General features: G+C 40.1%; 1 protein-coding gene across 1 annotated transcript; it reads right to left on the minus strand.

Annotated features, from left to right (window-relative positions):
- Nucleotides 1–10,319: 10,319 nt before the first annotated feature.
- On the minus strand, nucleotides 10,320–12,862 carry LOC134032664 (uncharacterized). Its single transcript, XM_062476682.1, has 5 exons — nucleotides 12,628–12,862; nucleotides 12,166–12,513; nucleotides 11,451–11,772; nucleotides 10,989–11,133; nucleotides 10,320–10,816 (listed from the first exon to the last, which is right to left on the minus strand). The coding sequence occupies exons 2-5, from the start codon at nucleotides 12,510–12,512 to the stop codon at nucleotides 10,401–10,403; spliced, it is 1,230 nt and encodes a 409-aa protein (XP_062332666.1). The 5' UTR covers nucleotide 12,513; nucleotides 12,628–12,862; the 3' UTR covers nucleotides 10,320–10,400.
- Nucleotides 12,863–25,953: the final 13,091 nt, after the last annotated feature.

The raw sequence follows: 25,953 nt of genomic DNA on the forward strand, positions 1-25,953 counted from the left end.
ATACAAAAATCTACATAACATCTGAGACGCATATATAACACAATTATTGTCCTGTATCTTTATGAAGATAGGATAACGACCCTTTGTACAGAGACTGCTTTAATCCATAAATGTATTTTGTATAGCCTACATATTTTTTCCCCCTTCCGTTTACCATGCTTTGTGAAGAAAATGAAAACGGTTCACAAACCTGTAACAAAATTCACTAACGGCATGTATCTCCTCACTAAAACGGTCGTAGCAATTAGGACAACACTTATAAAAACTTATAAATGGATGAAGTCAGCTTGTAAGAAGTTGCTAAAAACGACTTTTTTTATTTCGCTCTATCCCACCTAATCGTGTACGTTTTATTCGTCATTTGCTATTTATTTAGGTTATTTAATATCTGCTCTTTATTATGGGGCAAGGATCATATAAATAACAACCTGTTTCAAAATGAAAATAACTCTTTAATTTAAAGCCACCGACGGCAACTGCCTTCTTGTAGCCTTTTTCTTTTCGTTAGGCTGTGCCTACCGTTATCGCAAGCCTATAGTTGCTGAGGTTGAGTGACTATTTGCCTATACTACAGGCACGACATGTTAGGCCTTTTGTCAAAAACAATAGATTTGAGTTTTAATCACAGGATAATCTATTATCAGGCTATAGTTTTTCGGAAAATTACAGACAGAGCATGCGCTTTCTTTTCTCTCCATTAAAATATTCAACAAACACATAACCTCTCAAACCGTCGCCCTTCAGGGTATAAAATATCTCACACATTTCTCAGATTAAAACATTTTTTGTCTGATTTAATAGCAACCATTCGTTGTCGCACCCTAGATAATACCTAGGCCTAACCATTCACAATTTGATGAATGCTCCGTAAAGCTAAATAAAGTAAAATTCTAAATTGTTTTACACTATGAATAAAAATGCTAATTGTTATTGTTCTAGTTCATTCATTAGTCGAAATAGACATGTCACTGAGGGGTTTCGTATACAAGGTTTTGGGCCCACTGTTCCACCAGCTGGAAAATTAATTCATATCACCTAGGCATTGTGATTTAGACCTGTTAATTCTTAAAGCCCTAAGCTATTGAGAGGTGTTAGATTTTCATCATTTTCATCACCTTTTTATAATAGACATATATATAATAGTCTCATTATCGGCAGATATGCTCATAAACTGTGAAGAAAATGTATGAGCAAACTATCCCTATTACTGCTTTTGGTCTTAACATTGTTTGGGATTTAGGTCATTTCTGACATGATACATTTTTAATTTGCATGTTAGTATTTTTGGTATGTTTGCTTCAAGAATGACCTAAGTACCCTCTTGGTCGAAATCTATATTTTTTAATTAAGGGAAATGTATGCAATCAAGTCCACACACACATACACACAAACACACATACACTATACACACCACACACATTAAACCATACCTATATATATATATACTGAGAGACTCAAGTATTAAAATGTCAAAAGCCTAAACTCTATATGGACCCTATCACTTACAACTCAAACATTTACAAAGCCTATACCTGCTTCTGTGTTGTTGCCATGGAAATGGATAATTCAGAGGCACTAATAAAATAACAGATGGTAGTTATGCACGTAGGTGCACAAAATGTTCAGCTTTGTGTGCTAAAAAAAAAATCATGAGACACAACTTATATGACTACTGTACTGTTTCTGGAAGATTCTGTTCATTTTCCAAGCATTTGTTACTGCATGACCTGCATAGTCTTGCGTTGAAAGTAAACAGAACTGAGGTATATGCAATTGTGTTTTTGGAATCGGTAAAGGATGGACAGACGGACTTCCCTATACAGCAATATTGTCTTTTGTCTTTCAGTTTATTTCTTAAAATACAAATCCCATGGAGGGTGAGTCATTATTCACACATTTTATGATGATACACAATGACCCCTTTAAAACAGTATTGTTATTGTATTGTCAAGTCACGAATAGGATCAACAGTACAGATAAAAACTGTGAAAGATCTATGTAAATACATATCTTGTTGATAGATATAAACAAGTACCAGGCTATGTAATAGAATAAGAGTGTGCTTGTTTGATATGCAAATAAAATCTATGAGAGTACATTTGGACATAGACTGGATTATGTTTTAGTTACAGAACACCCACATGACATGGAAATGAGGTCCATGATAGATCCACATGGATATGCAACCAATACATTGCATTCCAATGCATCAGCATCTCACTCTCTGGGCCAACAAATGAAAAGGTATGCATTTTTCAGACCATTGTTCCAGCCCTTGATCGTTTTTTCCCCCATTTTTGTGGACATGCATTGCAGAAACAAACTTAAGCTCAACCCAGTTATAAAGACATTGTTTGTCTTTAACTAGCTTAATTATCCTTGATAAGGAACAGCATATTTCCTTCATTTTCAGTGAAAGTGAAGTGATCCCGTGGCAGTGAAGTGATCCCAGAGTGTGAGGACATACATACCTGACCATACTGCAAGTGGAGGCTTTCCATTACAATGGGATAATGTGTTAAAATAGTTCAAGTGTTTAAGTAGAAGTGCCTTAATCATAGTAAAATACTAATGTGTAGGACTATGAATGATTACACTAATCAGTGTATATACGTGTGTTTGTGTGTGTGTGTGTGTGTGTGTGTATTTGTGTGAATGATAAAGAGAGAGGGAAGTGAGAGAGATTTATAAATAGGTCAGCAGAATTTTAAAGGTTTCAATTAATTATGCTATTGATGAAAACTTAACAAACTAAACCACACTTACTGTTGATGTCTATTTATTGACCTTTCAATCAAGTACATAATTATTAATATGTACCAATTAAGATTAATTAAATGAACCGAGACACTAAGTAATTGCACACTGCACTACATCTGGTTAATGACTGAGTGTTAATGCTGGGATTTGACTGACAAACATAGGATATAGGGATATAATTAAAGAAAAAAAAAAAAAAAATTAAAGAGAAAAGTATGACTTCTAGCTTATGTTGTGAATTATTCAAAAAGGTTCAAAGGCTCAAAATGAGAAGTAAAAAAACCCTGAATTATAGAATATCTGTCTCAAAAGATTGTTATGTAAAACAAAATTACCACAGAATTTGAGCTTTGATTGTTTGAGGATGAAGTTTACATCAATGCACTTTTTTTCATGTTTGAGTTTCTCTCCCAAACATAGAAAAAGAATGACTGTCAAATATTTTGATGGAATTACCATTTTCACTCTGCTTATGTAGCTGACACTTCTTTAGATTCATGAACTTTGGTTTGGATCATATGGAGATCACACAAGAAACAAGATAAGAGTCAAGTTTACATAATTGCAGTGTCGACACAAATACTGTAGATGGCAACTGATAAACCAAATCCCATAAAATATCAGCGCCAAATCCACTACAACTTGCAAAGAACAAACTTTGCCCGCCACATGAAACTTCTTTCTAAACAACCAATCTTCAATTAGTCATAGTTCCTGACCACGGAACACAATTCATCTAGTTTAGAAAGCTTTTCACTGTTAGTGGTTTTCAGATATTCCCCACAATATATAATTTCAAATGGAAGAATGTGTAAGAATAATAGCATTTAAGAATAATCAACGAGATCACAGTTGATTGAGGTTATCTGGTGATTTTAATGACAAGAGACGGCTGCACACCAATAAACCAAGGATGCCACGTGGTTCACTGAGGGGAATTCTAACATTGCTGCTTTCTGCTTCTGTGCTGAATGCTTTCTACATGTCTACATCTCTACTCACACCAGGAATGGTGGACATTTCAAGAGAACAATGACAATTAAATCTACAGCTCCTAGAATTATATAAACTGTCGAAATGTATGCAATTTACCGTCTTTATACCAACACCTTCAATTATATTACAACACTGATTAATTACTGTGACATGGACTAGAATCAATCAAAAGACATCCGGTTCCAGACATGCTCTGAGTCACCATAGCTAAAGTCTAAAGAAAGGAATATTCACTTGGCTATAGGTTCCTCATGCAAGTATCATTACAAACCACCTCTGTTCCTTACCTCCAGCATAGTCTCTAACCTGAGGTGCTAACTTAGCCATCAATCCAGCCTGTACACTTCAGGCATCACAAGAGCTGCCTGACTTTGTCTGTCTACTAAATGACCAGGTAGATTTGTAGTCATCCAAAATTGCTGTGGATCTGATTATACCATGACAAGAGCTCAGGCTGATTTACAACTCAAATGACATGCTAATGATAGGTTGGCAAGGTCTCTGGAGCTAGTTAGCTACTTTTATGGACTGGAAAAGCTTGTTTCCTCACACACCACCTGTTTGCTCCACACTGATTGGCTTTAGGGCACTTGAGAAAAGGAAAGCAGCCACTCAATTACAGGGTTCTGCCAGTCGGGTCCGGGAGAGTAATAGATTGATTCTTATGACTCAGAGAAAGGCTCTAATCAAGGTATAATGAATGTTGTGAATAAAATGTTGTTTTAAGTTTATTGAATTTTAATTGTTGTTTGGTTCCTATGGGGATAGCACAGTATAATCTGAACCATTATTATGTCTAGGAACTCATATACATTACAGATACATGAAAGATGTAAACTATCAACATATGTCCACTCACAAACACAAATTAATACTGACATATACACATGCTGCACATTCACGCTCATACACACTCATATACACACGCACAAAGTCAGGTGGCTGAGCGGTGAGGGAATCGGGCTAGTAATCCGAAGGTTGCCAGTTCGATTCCCGGTCGTGCCAACTGACGTTGTGTCCTTGGGCAAGGCACTTCACCCTACTTGCCTCGGGGGAATGTCCCTGTACTTACTGTAAGTCGCTCTGGATAAGAGCGTCTGCTAAATGACTAAATGTAAACACACACACACACACTGTAGCTTATGCAAACATACATTTTCAAAAGCAAAGCAAATAGCAAAGAAGGTTACTAAACCAGACATGCAAGTGGGCAGTAAAACATAACATAAATTATTGAGATGTTTGGAATACAAACACTTGTTTTTCATAACAACTAATGTCAGTTTACTGTCGTCTAAATAACAAATGAACTGAATAGCAAATGTTTACTCTTTGTAAGACTGAATTGAAAATGCAGTGGTTTCCATGGGGCTTTCAAGGAAAATGTATTAAAGTAAATCATAGAAACAAGGAGCAAAATGTAAGGCTCAATAGAAAAATGGTCCGTGATAATTTTCATAAAAATGCCTTTACATTTAAATGACAGAAACTTCCAGGCCTACAAGTAAACATTAGGCTACAGTGTGCTGGATCACTGAGGCACAATAACTCAACTTGTCAGCCGTACTTGTCAGTCCTTAACTGATAGCTGACCGGCTTAAAACCGTCTCCTTTGTTTATACCACCAACAGTTTTGCAATGCATTTATGCAGACCTGATGATATTACTGTAAGTAAAATTGAACCTCTATCCAAAGACCCTTTGTACATTTCCGTTAGTTGTAGGTGTGTAAAAAATACCGCAGCTATTACAGTATCATATCTAACTGATGATTGATAAACATTGACAAGACCCCACCCCCTGCCAACAGCTCTCCTCTTCTGACCGGGCTATTAATCTGACAAGCATCCCCCCCTGGCGTCTCCTAGGCAGCCAGAACCAACACTTGACAGCAGGTTTCCTACCATTTCATCACACCAACAAGCCCATCTCTCTATCTTTCCCTCTCAAGGATCACACCACTCACACAATTACATTTTTAGCTATGGCATAAAGAATAATTGCAATAAGACTGAGATGACGAGAGACAGAAAAGCTTATTGAGACATGACTGGGCAGCATCCTATCTGGCATAGCGTAATGAATGTGATGTGAGTTCTGGTAACAGGTGATGTGGGTTCTGGAAAGAATTATGTTTGTCATTAATTTACAGTCAGACATACCTTGCAGGAAAGTTACTTATAATTTTCTTAATGCAGAGGCTTGCCTGGCTGCTTTGTGGTCTATCTTTTAAGTATGTTGTCTATTTAGATGGTATGATTGTGATATTAAATGTTCATTAACTCATTTCTGATAATGAAAGTATTTACTTAAATGTAAAAAAAAAAGGTTGATCCCAAGTGGGAGACTGAAACTCTTCAGCATAGAGATCTCGTGTGAGAGGGTTATTTAGTATCTTTAACACTTGTTTCACAACACTCACTAATTGCTGCTTGAAGCAGTCAAGTAGAACATTTTAATGTCAAGCCTGGGGTTAAGTTGACATTGAACAGTCTTCCAAGAAGCTAAATCCTGGCATAACCCTCTTCTCTTATACACAGTACTTATATCTTAACAACTATTTAAATTACAAATCATGAATTAACTGCAGTGTTATTATTTTATGTTGTCTGGTGAAAAGGAACAATTAAATATGTTTCTTGGGCTAGACTGAAAGGATTGAAACCACTTTGATATTGTATTTTATTGACAGAGGTTTTTCTCCATTGATGTGTACCCAACAAACAGTTGGGTACAACGACTATTTGGCCAAAAGTATGTGGACTCTGCTCAGTATACAGACACCTGCTTGTTGAACCTATCATTCCAAAATTGTGGTTGGTTCTCACTTTGTTTCTAAAACCGCCTTCACTTTATGGATAATGCTTTCAAAAATACATTGGAACATTGATGCGGGATTTGCTTCCATGTCTCTAAGGACCTCGCTTGGTGCATTATTGGGGGCAAGCCGAAACAGTTCTGGCATTCCCCAAATTCTTGCCACAAAGTTTAAAGCACAGATTTGTGTCGAATAACATTTATGCTTTAGATTTTCGTATTTCCACCAGCAGTGGCTCTCACAGGGTAGACAGCACGTACCATGTGACCTGAGACCTAACCACAGGGGGCCTGGTTTGATTCCAGTGAAAGCCAGTCCCTGCATGTCCTACCTTACATTTCCTGTCTATCCCCACAGTCATTATCACAATAAGTGATAGTCAGGAGTCCACATACATTGGCCATTTAATGGATTTTAGTGGAGCAATTTCCTAAGCTAATGGTTTGTGAATGATTGAAAATGTTTCAATGATTAAATCAAATAACGATTTAAAGGAGAGAAAACAGGCAATAAAGGCGAACAAAGTTCAGAATAACTGCTATTTCCTTCTCTGAGAAATGTTCTGAATTTATTTCAGCATTGATGCCTAATTTTCTTTATAAACAGGAGGATTTTATTCAAAGGAGCTCATCTGCTCATTAACACACCTGTGCTTTCTTGCCTAATTAAAAATGGAATCCTGTAAATGTCTACATCCGCAGACAGTGGTTCTGTTACCAAATATTGAGCAGGTAGCACTGTGTTAATTAGTGTTATAACAAGGGGAGTATACGCGTTAACATCACTTGATTTCCATGAAACCTGTGCTAAACAAAAACTGCCTGCCAATATTTATATCCTCTTGACTAGTCGGAGGTCTAGCCAGAAAACACCTGTATTGTGGTCTGTTTTGTTGCTTTAAGCCTTCCAGCATTTTGAAACCACTATGATCCCATTTATTGTGGCAAAATAATACAGCAGGAGAGTCTGAAACAATAGCTAATTATAATTGACAAAGTTACACTTTGTTTTGTAAATGAACAAATACATTTTCAAATGTCACTTGTTGTGATTACAGTATTCTGTCGTGAACATACTGTTAACACTATAATAATAGTTTCCAGGCAGTCAGAGAGTAGTGCATTGAATAGTGTGGTAGTTACTGGTGAGAAGATCCTTCAGACGCACTAAGTCGAGCACGGTAGTACAATGAGCCTGCTACTGAAGGTGAAGCGCAAAACTCACAGTGAGGCTTTTCTTTGATTATGGAAAAACTGTTTTTGAGAATGTTGGAGAAATGTTAGCATTTAACAGTGATCCTGACAATGGCTCAGTGTAAAGCAAGACGTTGGAACACTGGTCAGAGAATAGAAGTGAAGAGCCTTTATTTGCTTAAGAAGAAAAATGTGTACTTAGCCTCTGGCTATGGCCATTTAAACAATGCAAGCCAGACCTTCTTTCTCAAGCTCCTGATGCCTCTTCAGCGGCGCTCATGCATGCTAAGTAGAAGGAGGATCCCACATCCTGCAAATTAGCAGGACCATTTCCCTCCTGGAGTTTGGACAACAGGGACAACTAAATGCCAGGGCCTTAGGAGATTGGTCGTGGTCATGGTGGCTGAGCAGGGATGGGCGCCCCAGATTCAAAACACAGTAGACAGAGTTATTACAAGAAAAGATTACCCAAATGCTCTCTACACGCTCGTCATTCCTAGTAAAGATCAACGTTCTGTAGCTATCCTAATATTTTCCCTCTTCTGTTCATACTGTAGTGCGGTTTCTGTGATATTGTGCTTCACGCCAATTCAAATATATTTTAGTCTGGATACAGATATAAAAGCGGTAAGTTGTTACCCTTAAGTTACCCTTAAGTTGTTCCAAGGACAAACTTGTCACTCTACCTTTCTATGTAAATTCCAAAAGGAAAATACTGGAACAACAAGGCAATAAGGATATACGTTATTTACATAAAAGCAGTGAGCCAGAGAATTACTTTAGCCTCGTGTGCCTGGTTTGGTGTTTAATATTGTAAGTGGGTTGACTCCCTAAGAAAGGTTCAGTCACTAAAATCTCCATATAAAACTGCCAGTACATGATACACGAGTAACACTGTAGCATTCAAAAGTTGTAATCATAAGCATATGCACCACAATCTGTTCTGTTATTTGGAGGCATACTAATCACTAAGCAAAGCAAATTTCCATGGTGTTGCCTGTATGAGAACTCCCTTACGAATCTGGAAGGATTTCACGGGTAATAATTCATAGGCACTTGCTTATCTCACTCTAGGAGTCTAATTAACGCATCATTAAAAGCATAATTCAGATAATTATAATTTCTCACTTTTTAAATGAGGACTGGGGAAGGAGAGGATGAGTGTCTGAGGAGCCAATTTGGTGAGCGAAACAAATTCAGGGGTAGAAATGGGTGGGAGGGTAGATGGAGAAAAAAGCTAGTGTTGTGCTAAAAAGACTAGCAGAAAGAAGGCATCCACTCCAATTTAAGTGCCCACACCATTACTCACTTGGCAGTGGGTCAAATGTTTTGCGCATTTGTTTAGATAGTTGGTATTCCAACCCAAAAAAGTGGGTGTCCAATAATGCACTACACTGCTTGATGATTTGAAATATTATTACCACACTATATTGTACCATGTCATACAGTGGGGTCAGTGACCTTAGGCAAGATACTTCTATATAGCATTTGTTTTGAACGTAATGAAAAAATATGACATTACACGTCAGAACATTTCTGAATATCTTAGTATTTCGCATGTCTCCCTTTTGCTCTAATGACATTGTGTACTGTAGCTGGCCTGGACTCCATAAGTTTGTGCAAAACCTGATGACCCATGTTATCCCAACATGATATGACAATGTTCCAAACAGCTTCTTGTGGTGTCGCAGAATACTTGACTTTCTTATTCTTCAGTTGACCCAATAAATGTTTCAGACCCCACTGGATGTCTTACTCAATTATTATGCATTTAATTAAGCTATTACTATCTGCAGCTAGTATGATAAAATGTAAAGTACAAAACATATGGACCCCGCTTAATGGTGAATTATTATGGTTTGCTAGTTGGCGTGATTGTCTGGCAAACAGATGTTACACCACCGATGGCAGTAATCCAAATGAATAATTCCACCTTCTACCCTCAACTGTGGATCTCTCATCAAAGGTGTGAAGAAATAAACCTTTCTATCTCCACTATTGTCTATTCTCATCCCTAAAGATGCATCAACACAGCATGTATATAAGGACCCCATAATTCCTGTTGTAGTCATGGGATTCTGGGTATTTTGCCTCTCTCATGAAATACAGCGAAACAGTTAAATGTCCTACTGAATTCACTCTCATGTAACACATCATGACAAAAGCAAATTCAGCTTCTCTCGTTTTTTTTCTTCTTCCGAAGAGCACTTAAGTTGTGATGCACAGCCACTAATCAAATTATAACTGTTTTTCCTTCAGCCCTCTGTGACACCTATCAGGGTCTTAACATGTGAACAAATCATTATACTTTTCTATTGTTTGTGCATTCGCACCTGGCAGTTTGCTGGAGGTGAGAGCTCTGCCACCTCAGGTGTAGAGGCAACCTCACCTTCCTATCCAAGACAACAAAGAGTAAACAGACACAAACAAAACTGTGAATCACACACAGTTGAGTTCTACCTGGAGTTTGGATGGTAAAGAAGGAAAAAGAAAAGTTCAATCAGAAACTGTGGAACTGAGAAACTACAAACTGAGTTATTTGGTTTGGGGATTTTATACATGGTGACTTCTGTTTGGGCAGAAGGAAAACAGCACAATAGGCTATGCCAAGTGTACAGTAATTGTATTGTGCGTTATTCTCTTCGGAAGCAGACACACAGCCGTGAGAAGAATCCTGGCTGCCTCCTCATGGAGTTTGGTTTGGGGATCTGCTCATATGAACTTGGACTGTGGCCTGAGAACATGGTGGAACCATGTGTAAACCTTGGACACCATCTTTCTTCATTCTCCTCTTGTGCACTCCCCTTGTAGCACAGCTGCCTTAGTCTGGATGTGAAAGACGGTGCTCTCCCAGATAAATCCTGGATGTGGAAAGTGCAAGAGGTCTGAGTTCCGATAGTGTAGCGTTCACACAGAAGGTCCAGCATAGATGCCCTGGAGGAACTGCTACTGTGTTCAGATTTCAGCAGATACTCCTCATCATCTAAATCCACACAGCCCTGATTCACCTCTGCAGACCCTAGAGATGTCGGTCTGGAGGCTGCAAGGTCTGCGGGAAAGATAAAAGGAAAAACAGAAAATCAGAGAATAAAAATACTTGTTTGTCTTTCTCCCTGGTGCTCTCTTGGGTTCTGGGTTCTTTTTGTTGTTCAGTTCATCTTCATCCTTCTCTCTAACATGACTGGTTGGGGAAAAAAGAGATGGGTGGTCAGTCTACACACCGTTGCTGATGCTGACATGGTCTGGGCTGGTGGCTGACTCCTGAGGGCCTGCTGGGGCTGCTGCTCTTACAGATGGTGGGCCCAAGTCCAGCTCAGAACCTTCCACACAAGATGTCTTGTTTGGCATCCATTCACCCTCAACCGGCTGCACATACAATGACGAGGGGTAACCATTCAACACACTGTAATCTACTCTCTTCTATTCTTAGAGGATTTTGTACGACTCTACAGCTGTTGGTGTGTAATATCTCACTTATATTTTGAGTTCCCATTTATAGATTGTATTTCTTACATGGCAGTCAGATAACCCATGCCTAAAGATAGCTGATGAAAACATCTTATTTCCTTCAATTTGACAAGGTTTTCATCACATTCTAAATGCGCAAAACATTGAATTTTATTTTTTACTTTTTTGTCAGTTGGTAAAGGCAAAAATGATGTAACATTTTTCTAGGCGCTGACCTGAACAGAAGATGGTGAGCTGAGACACTCTCCCTCCCAGCTGATGTGGCTACTCTCCCAGATGGAGGGGGGCTGAGTGTTGGACAGAGACTGGTTGTGGGTGTGGGACCAAGAGAGGTTGGGGAAGAGAGGTTGGATGGTGGTGAGGGATAGAGGCTTCGTTTGGGAAATGCCGTGGCATTGTGAGGGCTGTGTGAGGGTTTGGAATAGTGATGTCTGGGTTTGGGACTGGAAGTCTGTCTCTCCGATCAAACGGAAACATACTTCGACGTGGCCTCGCTTCTTCGGTTTCTTGCTGGGTTTAGAATGGAGCATGAACCATCTGTAAAAAGATTAATATCTCCATGTAAGATCTGTTAATGGAACACATGATTGTTAATCAAGGCAACACCCTTTGTAGAGATTAGTTTTTGTTCACAGGTATGATTTATCACGTGTTCTGTCACTGGATGAACATGCATGGGCGTAAACTATTTTTGGTACAAGAGCAGGCTCCTAAAATACGTTCTGTTCTGGACGTCTCATATGTGTGTCTTCTAACCAGTTCACATCAGCACGTTCATCAAGCTGAAATAATAGGCCTGATAAATTGTGGGTGTAAGACGTAATCGAATCAATATACAGGAAGAAAAAAAACTGAGAAATCTGTGCACAAGTTAATTCGATTTCTTATTTCTTAATTCCTTATTATCATAGTAGAACATACCACACTCACTCTTTTCGTCCATCATGTTCCTTTGTGATGATGTCAACCAGCTGGAAGGAGACCATTCCCAGGAACTTGTCAGACAGGCCGAATAAGGATGCCCGTCTGTGCATGATGGTGAGAACAAGGACAGCAGTAGTGTCCACTGAGGCGGGTAGAGGGACGGAAAGCTCAGCGTTCCATTGTGGGGCCGGCGTATCGTAAAGAGCCTGTGTGGAGGCTCGATGTGGGCCAAGCTGGAGTAGCACGAAGGGGTTAATGCGATGCTGGTAGGTCTTCGCCCTCAGGCCCGTAGCACGGATGACAGTAACTATTAGGTGGGAGTACACGGCCACACTCTCCACAGGCATGGCCATCCTGGGAGAGAGAAGAGGACAGGATCACTGGATCTATCCTCTAAAAATACAGAAAGGTAGAAGGAGAGATGCTTTGTGAGGTGATTTCAGCAGTGATGGGGCCAGTGTGTATTACCTTTCTATACTGCAGTAGGCCTACTTGACCTGAAAATCTCAACTACATGTAATCCTAGGCTGTAGGCCTTAACATGAGTAATCATTTTGAGCTTTTAAACAAATTCTACTTTAAATACCTGTATCCTATCCCCCATTCATCGGATGACCCATTAGCCTACAAGTCCAGTGAATATTTTAAACATGCATGTGTTGATGATGTCATAAGAGATGTCACAATGATAAGCCCTCAGGGCGTGTGTCCATTTAGCGGTTTTCTCCATCAGAAAAGCGCTGGTGGGTATCTGGGGAGGGCTTCATCAGCTTTTGACCGCAGCTAGTAGCGCAAATACTTTTTTAGTTTACACTCTGATAAATTAAGCTTCTAGTTAATCATTAACGGGCGTTTTTAAACAATCTGCTTGTTCTGTAGCTAGCTAAAGGAGCGACAGTGACGACGCTAACGCCTCACTCAAAAGTTCATAGGCTAGCGGCCTGAAAATAGATGCTTGGAGCGGTGCCTTTTCTATAGGCAGCCGCTTTTGCTCTAACTGGAATAATTGAAAAAAGACGCGATATGGACACTCAGCACAAAGAGACTGTATTTCTGTCCAGATTTTAACAAAATGTTACTGAAGACATGTCGATATGACAACAATCCACGCTGGTAAGTTTGAAAGATTTTGGTGGTTGTCATTTTAAAGGCGGTAGTGGCTATCCAAAACTTCTTGCATTGTCAATTGTCTGCACAGATCAATGCGGCGTAGTGCATTATCTCCAAGGGTGACCAATCAGTGGCCTTGAATTAAGCATAGCTTAACACGCACAGAACACTTGCTAAATTCTGACGCTTCAGGTCCTTCCATTTTGTTAACCCTAATCTTTCACATTTAGATTTATAGACAGGTTACAAACTAAACAAACAAAAATCTCTCTCGTAAAAAAAAGAAGAAAAAAAAGGTCTCAAGGTCTTGTCACAACATCTAATAATGAGAAGTTCTGAATGATCCAGGCTTCTTGTTCTGTCCGTGGTGGTACACCCTGGCTGTGTCTGCTTTTTTCTTCACCAGTGACAGTCTGGTTTGCACCTGTCTTTTTATAAACAGCTCTGATGGTGTTCTAAAGTAGTGTGTGGGGTGGGGGTAAGATGGTGTCTTGGTATGTTTCACACCCTGCTACTCTAAGAAAGTTTCAAACTCACTTGAATTTAGGTCCATCATCTGTCCATCATCTGTCACAACTTTACAATAAGTTGCAAACAGCCACATTAGTCTCCTATGTTGGGCTGCCATCTGTATGAATCTAGCATACACATCTCATAGAAACATCTAACATCATCATCAGATTATTGACCATCTATGATTTCTTGTATCTTCAGTGCTTCTCTCTCAGCCCCATTTGTAAAAACCATAGCTAAGTCTTTCTGGTGTCCCATTCATGAAGCTCCCTGACATAAAACCTCTCTGGAACCTCCACCTTTCCGGCTCAGAGGACCCGTGTGCGAGACTCCTTCACTTGGTGCTCAGGCCCTCACACCAGAACAGCGTTGTTGTGGTTTGGACGACATACACATTTTTCAGATGAGGAAAAGAAAAAGCAAAAAGAGCGTTTAGCCGCTAGTGTGAATTGCCTTTCGCACCAGACAGATTTTCTGATCCCATTATGGCTCCAGCGAACGTTCTTAGTGCAAATTTCTCTGCGCTTGTGTCGATTGCACATGCTCCGATGGCCTAATGAGAGAGCATTAGCCAGGGGGAGAAGCGGTAATTAGAGCAAGCGTCAGGGAGGGGGACAGATGGCATGTAAAGGCAAGTCTCTTCTTTTTCTCTTTTAGAGTTATTGTCCCACACTCAAACAGAGAGGTGATAGAGAGAGAGACTTGTCACTTATCATTCTACAGTATGTCATAATCTTTTGATAGATTGAGATGAACGTTTGAGAATGTAAGCTATTGCATGTCCACAATTAGCCCTGCTACTCTCTTGTCTGTCAGTCCTTACCCCTGTGTACACGAAGACAAAAGTCAAATGTTTTTTTTTACTTTTCTTTTACACAACTTGTTGTAATTGATGTAATGCTTTGCATTCTGTATATTCAATTATCAAATCTTCATGAGTTCCTCACTTCTCATGTAGTGCCAGTGGCTATTTTTGTTTGCTTGTCAGTGAGGTGATGGGAGAAAGTGATTAAGTTACTGATATCCACCACCAGCTTTGAACGGGCACTTAGCAATTACCCTTATCCATATAGTCGAATAGGTCAAATTGTATTGACTATCTGCATTGACCTGCACCAACACTTTTGGTTTAACATACAATTATCTAAATCCAAATGATAAACCTCAATACAACAGACATTCAATCTGATACATGACAAATCTTTGTAATTGCCAGTTTGTAATTGAGCCCCAAAGGTCACAACAAGAAAGGATCTCTTGTGCTCGGTTGTCCATCTGATCAGGCAGGATCTCTATGTGGCTGAAGGTACTCCTCTCCCAAGCGGAAACATTTATACATAAATCTAATTTATATGTATTAAATGAGAGCTTAATACATTTTTATCATATTTATATTATTCTACAAAAGTTTACTTAATAATGTACAAATTTAGTATATACTGTATGTTTGTTAGGTATGCTTTAAGTGTAATATTTTTTCCTTTGGCTGCCTGACCATGGTATTGTGTATGGGCAGAGAGACATTGTTCATGATAGACAGCAGTTTGAACAGCTAACATTTCTCCACTACATCTTTCTCTGAGTCCAGGCAGAGCCCCAGTAGAGAATCTGTCCACCGGACCAGCTATTAGCCATTCGTTGTGACTATTCCTCAAACTACTTTGCCATAACTTGGGAAGGAAGCTTAACTCCTAAATGTTGTAGCTGCTCTGCTTTCAATGCCAAGCCCAACCTTTAAAGACCTTAAGAAGTGGGAGGAAAACTGGCTATGAGAGGAATGCAAGCAACAAACAACAGAAGGACACATAATTAATTGTTATTAATTTGACTTGAGACAAGCCTACAACTAGGTTTCAATCACTAGCAATAGAAAACCACATGAAGACAGAAGAATGCCTTCCTCATTCTGTCTGCAATATGTCAAACTCTGTCATTGTAATAAACCAACATCATCCAACACTAATGTCACAATTTAAAAAAATACTACTTTTAACAGACATTAAATATGGAAATGTAAGTAATTGTATCTTAAGGCATTCAATAAAATATTTACAGAAACACTGCTTTGTCGGATCATCACTCTGTCGGATCATCCAACTGCTATGATCGCTTCTCAGTGGGGGTGGGTCAGATGGTGTGAAGAGGGGGTTTTAGTTTAATTGTCCCAACCGAAGGAAAATAAAGTATCTCCCCTTGTTAGCATGATGTTGTCAGGGTGCAATTTGCAGAAACGACTGAATATCCCATGACAAGGTTAAGTTAAATCAGGCCTTCATTTACCTTGCAAAAACCATTGATAGTTTTTTTTGTGGTTTTGTACATAAGTAGCCTGCAACCTTGTCACAATTTGTTTTAAATGTGTATTGTTTATGGTAATTTTTGTACATGTATTCAAATATTGCAATGTGTGTGGCTTCACCCGTAGCACATTTTAAGTTAATTAGTCTGTAAGTAGTTGTGTGGAAAAATTTGTTGACAGCCAATCATCATCTCAAGTGTGTGTGTTGGGAGGTGGAATGGGGGTTGTGACAAATGTGATAGTCGGCAAATAACTCCAAATTCCTAACCAAGTCTTTCGATTGCATCATGAACACATTTTTGAGCACTCATACTGATTTTTCAACAGTATATATTTTGCCCCCAGTCACAGTCAGACGACTGTATAACTTCTGTTTGTATAAAAACCTTCCTTGCAGGCTGACTTGAACCCATATATACATTCATCCACTCAGGTGTCCACTGTCTGGGACAGTATGAGAAGGCTTACATGGTTGTGCAGCTGCACGCACACAAACACAAGCACACACACACACACACCTACACACACATGCACACACACACACACACACACACACACCTACACACACACATGCACACACACACACACACCTACACACATATGCACACACACACGCACATGCACACACACACATGCACACACACATACACACACACACATGCACACACCTAGACACACATGTACATGCACACAAACACACACATGCACACACACACACATAGTTTCGCTGGATGCCTGACTGCTCTGCTCCAGGGGGGTTTTCTCCCCACTCACAACACCTCCAGTCAGCAGCAGCAAGCGGAAGAATCAGTTCACAGAAAACTTCTTACATTTCTCACCCAGACTAGAGCCCCTGAATCAGCACACTAGTAGGGGCCTTATTGGTCCCGCTATTCCCCCCCCACCCCTCGAGAGCCCTGGCAGTCATACCACTCCTCTGGCTGTTTTAATGGGGCATTTTAGTCGTGCGTTTTGTTTATTTTTACCATCCTCTTTGTCATTGCTTCCCAAGCTATGTCTGTCTATTGCACCCATACACACCTGCAAAGCCTCAGGGCTTGTCCATGGCCCTTGACCCCACACACACACACACACTCTAGTACACGTGTACACATTGAGACACACACTCATAACAGTGCACACTTACACGAACACAAAGCACTGTTTTTTTCTCTAGACTTGACAAGGATGTAACCTTATCCATAGTCTATTAGGAATTAATTCATGTCTTCTGTAAAGTTTACAAACTTTTGACGTGTATCCTTCTCTGTGTTTATATAGCTGTTTCTTTGTCTACAGCAAACAAATATTGCACCAGGTGTGTTTAATATATCTCATATGCATGTGGACATTTCAACCATGTGAATTGTAAGTGACAGAAATCACTTTGTTTTTGTTACTTGGTGTACCATTATGTGATTTCAACAACATAAAAAACACTGGTATGCTCGTGGGGGAATGGAGACGAAGGTGTGTGTGTGTGTGTGTTTGTGAATGTGTGTGCATGTAGTTTGGCAAGAGCTGCGCCCACTCCCAGAGTCCTGTGCTACGTGGCGGAAGGAAGCCAAACCCACAACGCCCATCTGATCACCCACCCGCCCTGTCAGCTTTTGCACCTCAGCTGTGTGGCAGCCTCGCTGATGAAGAGAAGGTGTGGGGCGAAAGCCGATAATGAAGGTACCATCTTGTTGTCACCACAGATTGTTTGCTCTGGGCCTTCCGAAGATCCGTCGTAAGCTCAACAAAAGCTTCACATCTCCACCCTCCTCCACCCTCGGGCAGGCTTGGCACCTCTGTCAGGGACAAGAAGGTATTTTTAGTCTGTACACTTCCATCATCACTCACTCCCTGATCATTCTTGTACGCTTCAAAAGGTAATATTTTGGCTGATGACTGATTCTGCTTCTTTGTTACTTCTGTCTTGTATTGTATTATATGACAACTACTGTACCACAAACACCTACTGTCACCTCTGCATTTCAAATGGGCATTGGTATCGTCCATGTAAGTTTTTCATAAGGTACTTGAGTTTTTTCTGTTACAAAGAGTGGTATAAAGAGACAGAAGACTAAATCTTTGAATCCCAGTTAATTACAAAAGAATGGCTTGGTTGGCAGCGTCTTGTCTGTCACAGACTGGGTCTTAATGAGGGGGCTTTACAGGGCTGCGTGTTCCACCCACTTCCTCTTCTCTAATTACTTTATTAATGGGCTGCCTATTCTCCCATATCAGCAGCCGCTCTCTGACAATCTCTCCGCAACACAACCCTCTTTTCCCAAATCAAAGATAGTTGACCTTTAAGGTCCCCCATCACAGTTAGGGAGAGAGAGAGTAGACAGAAGTACTAACAACAACAACTTCAAATGCCTATATTCATCCTACTAAATGAAGCAGATCATTTGAAGAAAACCATATGCACTGGCATCTGTTTCCCATGACTCATTGCGAGTTGCACAGTGTTGTCAGTGGAGTCAGTACTGTAGAAGAACATGGACAAGAGCAGTAGTTTTTTTAAATGCAATAGCCATCTGTCATCTTTTCTTTTCTACAAGAGACTTTCTTGGCACCCAGGAGAGATACCCTCTCTCTGAAGAGAAGTTCATTGCAAGTGCTCATCCAACTAGTCCCCGAATGAAGAAGAATGCAATATAAAGGTTCTCACTGGATACAAGAGAACAATGTTACCTGGAAGATCAACAAGATAGGTATGCTTTAGTTCCATTGGATTCTATAGAACCTAAATTTGCAGACATGATATTATAGTAAACATGATCTCAGCCACTTGAACTTATATTGGGTATTAAGTTGGAGCTGGGTTTGACAACCTCAGTAATACCCTGCTAAGCTCTACAGCTCTACCTTTCATCCCCTACTCCACCACACCCATCATTGTCCCTATTACCAAAAAGTAGTATGGGGATTTGGAGATTTGGCAAGGACAAGTTTGGCGGAAATTTGGAGACAGGTTCATCAAAGCTTTCATTTCCTCTTTCTTTTTAGGGCTAGAGTATAAGACTGCTAATGAGCAGCACAGCTCCAGCTTTAGAGAGGGGGGAAGTCTCCTTCACTCCAAAGCCTGCTTCACACTCTCTGGTCATGCAGAATAATACATGGCTCGATGTACAAATAAATGCACATTGGGTTCAATTTAGAATCACTTTTAAGAGTGGATAAACCCTCATAAAAAGATGGTTTTATACAGAAACCCCTGTGATGTTCCATAAAGACCACTTTTCAGGTGGAAGAACCATTTAGGGTTCCAAACAGCACCTTACAGAAATTGAAAGGGTTTGATGTAGTATTTTACGGTTGAACATCATGTGAGGCTTCTTAAAGAGAGGTATTCTGTTATTACAAATGCCTCTATATAGAATTTTGTCAGCATTTTGTTGTGCATTATTCAGGTTATCACTTTAAAATTCAAGTTTCTTTGATGAATGTTTGGCATTGATATCCTTGCTAATGACAGTATAAAAGGGACAGAGGAATGGTTATTCACCTATGGGAAAGGAAGTGACAAATGCACTGCATTTACTAACTAATAAATAAAATACCATTTGCCCCCCAGTCACGGAAAGACAAACGATTGATGTGTTTATCAGAGTCAGAGCTGGCTGGGGTCTCCAGCAGGTGCCTATTGTGTCATCTCACCAGGAGAACTTTAGAGAAAGAGGGCCGTTGGTTTGAACATGGCCACTAGAAAAGGAATAGGGCGGGATTAACCAATTCCCAGCAGTATGGGGCTAGTATGTCGGTAACGTCATTAGGCGGCATTAAAGCGTTTCCCTTTTATTCCTCAAAGTCCTACAATTCTATGGGGATTAGCTGACTAGCAGCTTTAATTGACAGACTAGGGTCTATATTGGTCGCTCCAGTTAACACTATGTTATAAGGAAAATCTCTGTGTTACATTAATATCCCTGTGTTTTACCATTTTTTGGGGTACTGAATTTCAATTCCAGTACAATTCCTTATGTGTCCCTTAAAATGGTTTTGCAGGCTTCAACTGAAATAGTTAAAAAATTATTAAATGATCATCTTCCCCTTCTTCATTTTCAACCTCAGGCCTTACTCAGAAGCATTAAGACCCAGTGACTAAAGTCGTCAAACCCTCCTTCCCATCCTGTGTCCTCCATGGCTAGAGAAGGCAGCCATGTCCACCTCCATCTCACAAGTGTCAGCCTGTAATTAAAGTGTGATTAAGAGGCAGGTCCTGATGAATGTGTCTAAGTGCCCCATGCTGAGCTGCTGTTGGGCCCAGCACGGTACTTTTAATTGATTCGGTCTAATCAGTGGGCAGAATTAAAACAGTCACAGTCTGTGGGGGACAGAGGAATAAAATGTGTGTTATTATGGTGGAGAGAACTGGCCAACCAGAAGGCATGTTGTAATGTCCTGCATAAATTAAAGAGGGAGACACAAACACCAGGCTTGATTCAGGTTGCCAGTGAACTGTTGGCCAAGGCATGGTCTCGTAGTGAGAACGTTAAATCGTTATCTATTCTTGTTCTTGTTCAAGTAGGCTTGTGGACATACAGTACTAGCAATAGATATTTGAAAACTAAAGTCTGAACAAAACTGCTTGGTGTCTTATTAGCTTCATCAATATAGTTTGAATGGATGGACAAGTGGTGTCAATTAATGATTACATCTCAAAAAATATGCATTGGCAGTTATTTGGACTTGGATTAGACTTGACTTAGATGGCAAAATAGTGAAGCTACTGTTTAAATTGGGATCAGCAGTACTAAAGCAAGCCTGTCACATTGTAGTACCATTCCATTTACAAATCATGCAGTACTGTAGTAAATTGAATGATTATACAGTGTCACGGTGTAATCGTCTATACAATAAGCTTGCTTTGCCTCCAAAAAGGCAATACTTGGCATGCAGGTTTGGTGAAATATGTCATGGCAACATTTTCTGCTCTGAGTGGAAGTCAACGCCTCCAGTTCTCACAGACATGTAAACTGCAAATGAATCACAGTGAGACCGAGGCAGTCAGATTTAGACCAATTATACACACAACTTGAGGTTTCTCCATATGGTGTTGCTGACTACCGTAGCTTCTGGTGTCCCTAATGATTACCCTACCAGCTAAATACATGTTGATATAGTTTAGACTTTGTATGTAGGCCTAAGTATTGCACACAAAAGTATAAATAATTTGGTTGGAAATTTTAATTGGAATGGAATTGGATGGATTTTCCATTTTAGTTGATGACAAAGTAAAATAAGGCTAAAGTTACCATACATTCCATATTAGAGTTAAAATATTGTATCTAATAAACTTGTGCCATGAGGAATATGTCTAAGTGTATTTACATTAGACCACTTCTGTGGTAATGAAGCCTTTGTCAGACCTTAAAATATGTGCATTAGGAGCGTCTGATATATTTGTTATATAAAGGGTCTTTAGTCCGCTGCTGTGACGAACATATCCACCAGTATAGGAGAACAGCTGTTCAGGATTGGCTCCATTTCTCTCTCTTCCAGATAATTGTAATAAATCTGATACATGAAGCCAATCTGCCTGTGCAGATGGCCTTCACCAGACAGTTGCTCTCATTTTAAATGTCAGTATTATTCCTGAGGAAAAAATACAGTTGACTATTAAGTCCTGAATGGTCTCTATTAGTTGTTCTTATGGATAATAATAAGACCCAGACAATCATCCTGGGAAGTTGGGAAGCCATTAGTATGTATAAATGTATAACTTGATATGACATGATAGACAATGAATGAGGGAATTAGCATCATAGCCAAGCAAACTGCGGTTGCTTTGAGAAAACGACTTAAACGATCAATTTCTCTCTGTATTGTACTTTAGAATCATTTCTAGCCTACACACAGACAGGCTCCCTCTCCACAGTAGATCTGTGCAGTGAAACAGCCACACCTGGAGAGATGCTGTGCAGCTCCTTGTGTGAAGTCAGTATTATGCTAATTGTGACCCACAGGCATGGTGTGAAGGCTTGGTATAATTATCAGTGTAATTGTCTTATATTTTGAAAAGTGCCAGATCGTTTAATTCAGGATTAACACTTCTCACCTCCAACGGCCGAAGGCTTTGCTCAAGATCATTCCCCTCTGGGAAAGGAAACTCAGCAATATTCAAACTATTTTCAGCCTCCTTTTTCTGTCCCTTCTCCTCTTTCTCAATCTCTCTCTTTCTCTCTCTCCCTCTATTTCTCTCTTCCTCTCTTTCTTTCTCTCTCTCTCTTTCTCTCTCCATTTCTCTGAGTGATACATCTATAGGAGGGGTAATAAGTCTCTCTCCCATCTGTGCTACAGTCTGTGTATAACTGGCTAGGACTTTTCACACACACACTCTCAAACACACATATTCACACACACACACACACACACACACTCTCTCTCTCTCTCTCTCTCTCTCTCTCTCTCTCTCTCTCTCTCTCTCTCTCTCTCTCTCTCTCTCTCTCTCTCTCTCTCTCTCTCTCTCTCTCTCTCTCTCTCTCTCCCTCCCCCCCCCTCCCCCCCCCCCCCCCCCCCCCCTCCCCCCCCCCCCCCTCTCTCTCTCTCTCTCTCTCTCTCTCTCTCTCTCTCTCTCTCTCTCTCTCTCTCTCTCTCTCTCTCTCTCACACACACGCACCATTACTATGGTTTTGTTCCGGACATCGCTGATGTTTACACAAGGAACTGACTGAGATGAATTTGTGTCTGTCAATCAATTTTCACACTTTTGATACCTTAATCCATCTCATGTTAATCCACATGACATGCCTGACAAGGTTCCCTGCAGGCAACTTGCGATCACTGTAGATCACCTGTAGAATAACACATTATGGCATTATACTGTCACTATTGTTTTGTCTCACTGGCACCTTTTCCTTGGTCTTTTGTTTGTATGTTTATCAGTCCCAGCCCCTTTGATTCAGACTACAGCCACAGCTAGTGAAGGCTGGGTAGACTCCTGCATTTCCCAGCCTGCTTCAAGATCTCTGGTCAGGCAGAGTCATACATAATGCAAGTATAAATGACAAACACTTATTTGGTAGATATTTTGGTGTACAGTAGGCATTGTTTGCTCTTTTCACACCTGTTTAGACTCATATTTAGTTCTGAGATACTGTCGCTGTTACATGTTGTGTTATCTAAACTACGTCAACAGGGAAGCGGAACCGTTAAGCCTAAATTTGGCAGCTTCTTTCTTTCAATACAATACTTCTGTCTGGACACACATGTTGTAATTGACTTTTGGAACATTAACTAAGCACACAATGTTTTCATTTGATTATTACATTATGAATGTAATTCTTGATGTTGATGCCAGTTATTTAGATCATTGAGTACATTGCAAAACATTGTTACTCAAATATGTTAATAGACAACATGAGTCGTCGTTTATTTAGAATAGCGTTTTAGGAAGAGATATGAGGCTGCGTTCCATGTCGCAACAAGTTAACATTTTAAATGCCAATGGGCCTCCATCGGAATGCCTTTCATTACATTCATCATCTCATCTCAATGATAAAATACCTGTTATTATGCAGCAAATGGAAGCATGAGGACAACCTAGTGTCTCTGCATGTGCTAGGTAATTTCCAAACTTTTTACCGTTTACCGTTTTTCTGTCTCCCGTGGGTAAGGTGTATGTAATTTTATATAACTTCCTTCCACTTCCATTTGTCTGGAACTAGGCTGTGGGTGAGTGAGTGTACGAGTGTGTTTGTGTGTGTGTGTGTGTGTTGGAGGGAGAGGGGGGCAAGGGGCAGAGTCAGTGAGTGTGTGACTGGGCCTGTGTGTGTGATAGGCAGAGGGACAAGGGGGATGGTCTGGTCTTATCAGATTCAGACCACTTTAGGAAGACACTTGTGGAATTCTGGACGATATATTACCACCTAAGTAGCCATAAAGGTGGATTTAGTGTCGTCCCTGGGCGTGTCTGGTAGCTGCCGGCAGGGATGGCTTAGCTCCTGAGAATGTTACAGGGGTACATTTATGAGGAAGGTGATTTCAATAATTGTGTCAACCATGCGCACACCCAATGAGAGATAAGAAATAAACCATTAAGAAACATGACAAATACAAAGTAAGTGACTAGACAGTGTATAAAGGTCTACAAAAGTTTTCAAAAGATGAATACATTAATGGTACAGCATGGATGGACATGAAGGTTTCCTTAAACATTCCTTGAATTAAAAGTATCTAAAGACTTTCGAAAAGCTTCTACAGACACACACATTTGAACGTACATAAAAGCACACAAATGTGCACACATACACTCATTGTTTAGTTTGGACTATATGCTGACACTCATCCTGTCAGGGTTGGGGATTCTCTTTGATTTGGTTGGTTTACCTGCCGGCCTAGGTTGAAAGACTGTTTATTTGACACCTAATGTGTTGACAGGTGTCAGATCTTAAGGAAAGGAGGTTTCAGAAGGGGTGGGGGCAAGGTGCCTGTCATTCCTTTTGTCTGCAGGTGCTTGGGGGGGGGGGGGTGGGCTGAGGAGGGTGGGGGGGCAGGTGGGGGGGCAGGTGGGGAGGGGTGGGGCAGGTGGGGATAAAGAGGATGCATTTTCTCCCCAGCCCCTAGGGTCTTCCTGTGGTGGAGTATGTTTCTAGTGCTATCCCCTGAAGGTGATAGTCTTTAAATAGAGGCTTTAACCAGCTTCAGTGATTCCCCGGTGAGCCCAATTAGGTCTTAAACGTCTCTTGTCTAACCTCTGTTTGTTTTCCTGAGTCTCTTTCTGTTGACAAGTTTGTGTTTTGTCACCTTGTGTGTATAACAATGTATTGTGGGACATGTCCATGTTTGTTGAAATTGAGAAATGTCTTGTAGTCAGGGAATGGATCTATGTGTACCACCAAACTTCATCAGGAGTTAACTGAAATTAATCTGCCAGAGCGGGTTGGAGGTGGAAAAAGCCGACAATATAATATGCAATAGTCCATTCCTATCAACTTATTTATTGCATCTAGTAAGTTAATCCTTTTTGCATTCAAAAAGGATCACATTCAAATTATGTGAAATTACATCATGTAATTCTTATATTTGAAGAGGATTACAGGAATTCCCCCTGTAAAAATAATGCTGCCACTACTATTCATATATCATAGTGGAATTAAAATGTAGTATTTGGCCACTCAAATTTAAAAGACAGACATGTCTGATTGGCAGTTCCAAATCTTCCTAATGCCACTGAGATGAAAGTGTCTGTAATTAAGTAATGTTAAATGTATGTGTGCCTGTCTGTCTTGGTCTTGAATGAAGGGAATGTTGTCAGGCCATGTCTGTTTGTCACTGTAACTGGAAGTGTAACTGACATGCTCTGATATGCTCTGGGAAGCTGTGTGCAGTTCGCCTTTAGGCTTTGTGTGACAGGCTATCATTTCAAAATGACACACCTTCAGAATGAAAATTCCAGTCAGTATCTGCATGAGCTGTGTAGAGAGGTGTGAAAACAAATACAAAGTGTAACAATAGAGCAGCACGTTGGAAATGGAGTACATTGTCTGATGGAGTATATGTCTTGACATGGTTTTGGACATTACTCAATAATCAATGAGAAAGGTCACACTCCAACACTGCACCGTTGTCTGGTCTTGTGTTCAAGCCCTGGTATACATCCTGTCAGGAACACTGGAGAAAAGGTAGCGCCAACTAAATGAACTACATACAGCAGATAGCATGAAACTATCATCATGTATCTATTATATCCATGATTACACCATGCACATTACAGATACATTTTCCACAGGGGGGACCTTCTAAAAAATTGCATACAATCTGCATGCCTTGTTCAAAAGATGAAAATAATATATACATCAAATGGTGTGTTCTTACAATGAAATAGGCTTGCTGTGGAACAAAGGCCATAGCTGATTTAAAAGTACGTTGAGCACTGC

The sequence above is a fragment of the Osmerus eperlanus genome, chromosome 13 (assembly GCF_963692335.1).
Source record: "Osmerus eperlanus chromosome 13, fOsmEpe2.1, whole genome shotgun sequence".
NCBI classification, from domain to species: Eukaryota; Metazoa; Chordata; class Actinopteri; order Osmeriformes; family Osmeridae; genus Osmerus; species Osmerus eperlanus.

Excerpts from the sequence above, each read along its gene's own strand:
- LOC134032664 (XM_062476682.1), bottom strand. The coding sequence starts at position 12,512 with ATGGCCATGCCTGTGGAGAGTGTGGCCGTGTACTCCCACCTAATAGTT. Across the intron at positions 11,134-11,450 it reads GCTCACCATCTTCTGTTCAG|CCGGTTGAGGGTGAATGGAT; the intron begins GTCAGCGCCTAG and ends TTGTATGTGCAG. Across the intron at positions 10,817-10,988 it reads CCATGTCAGCATCAGCAACG|ACCTTGCAGCCTCCAGACCG; the intron begins GTGTGTAGACTG and ends TCTTTCCCGCAG.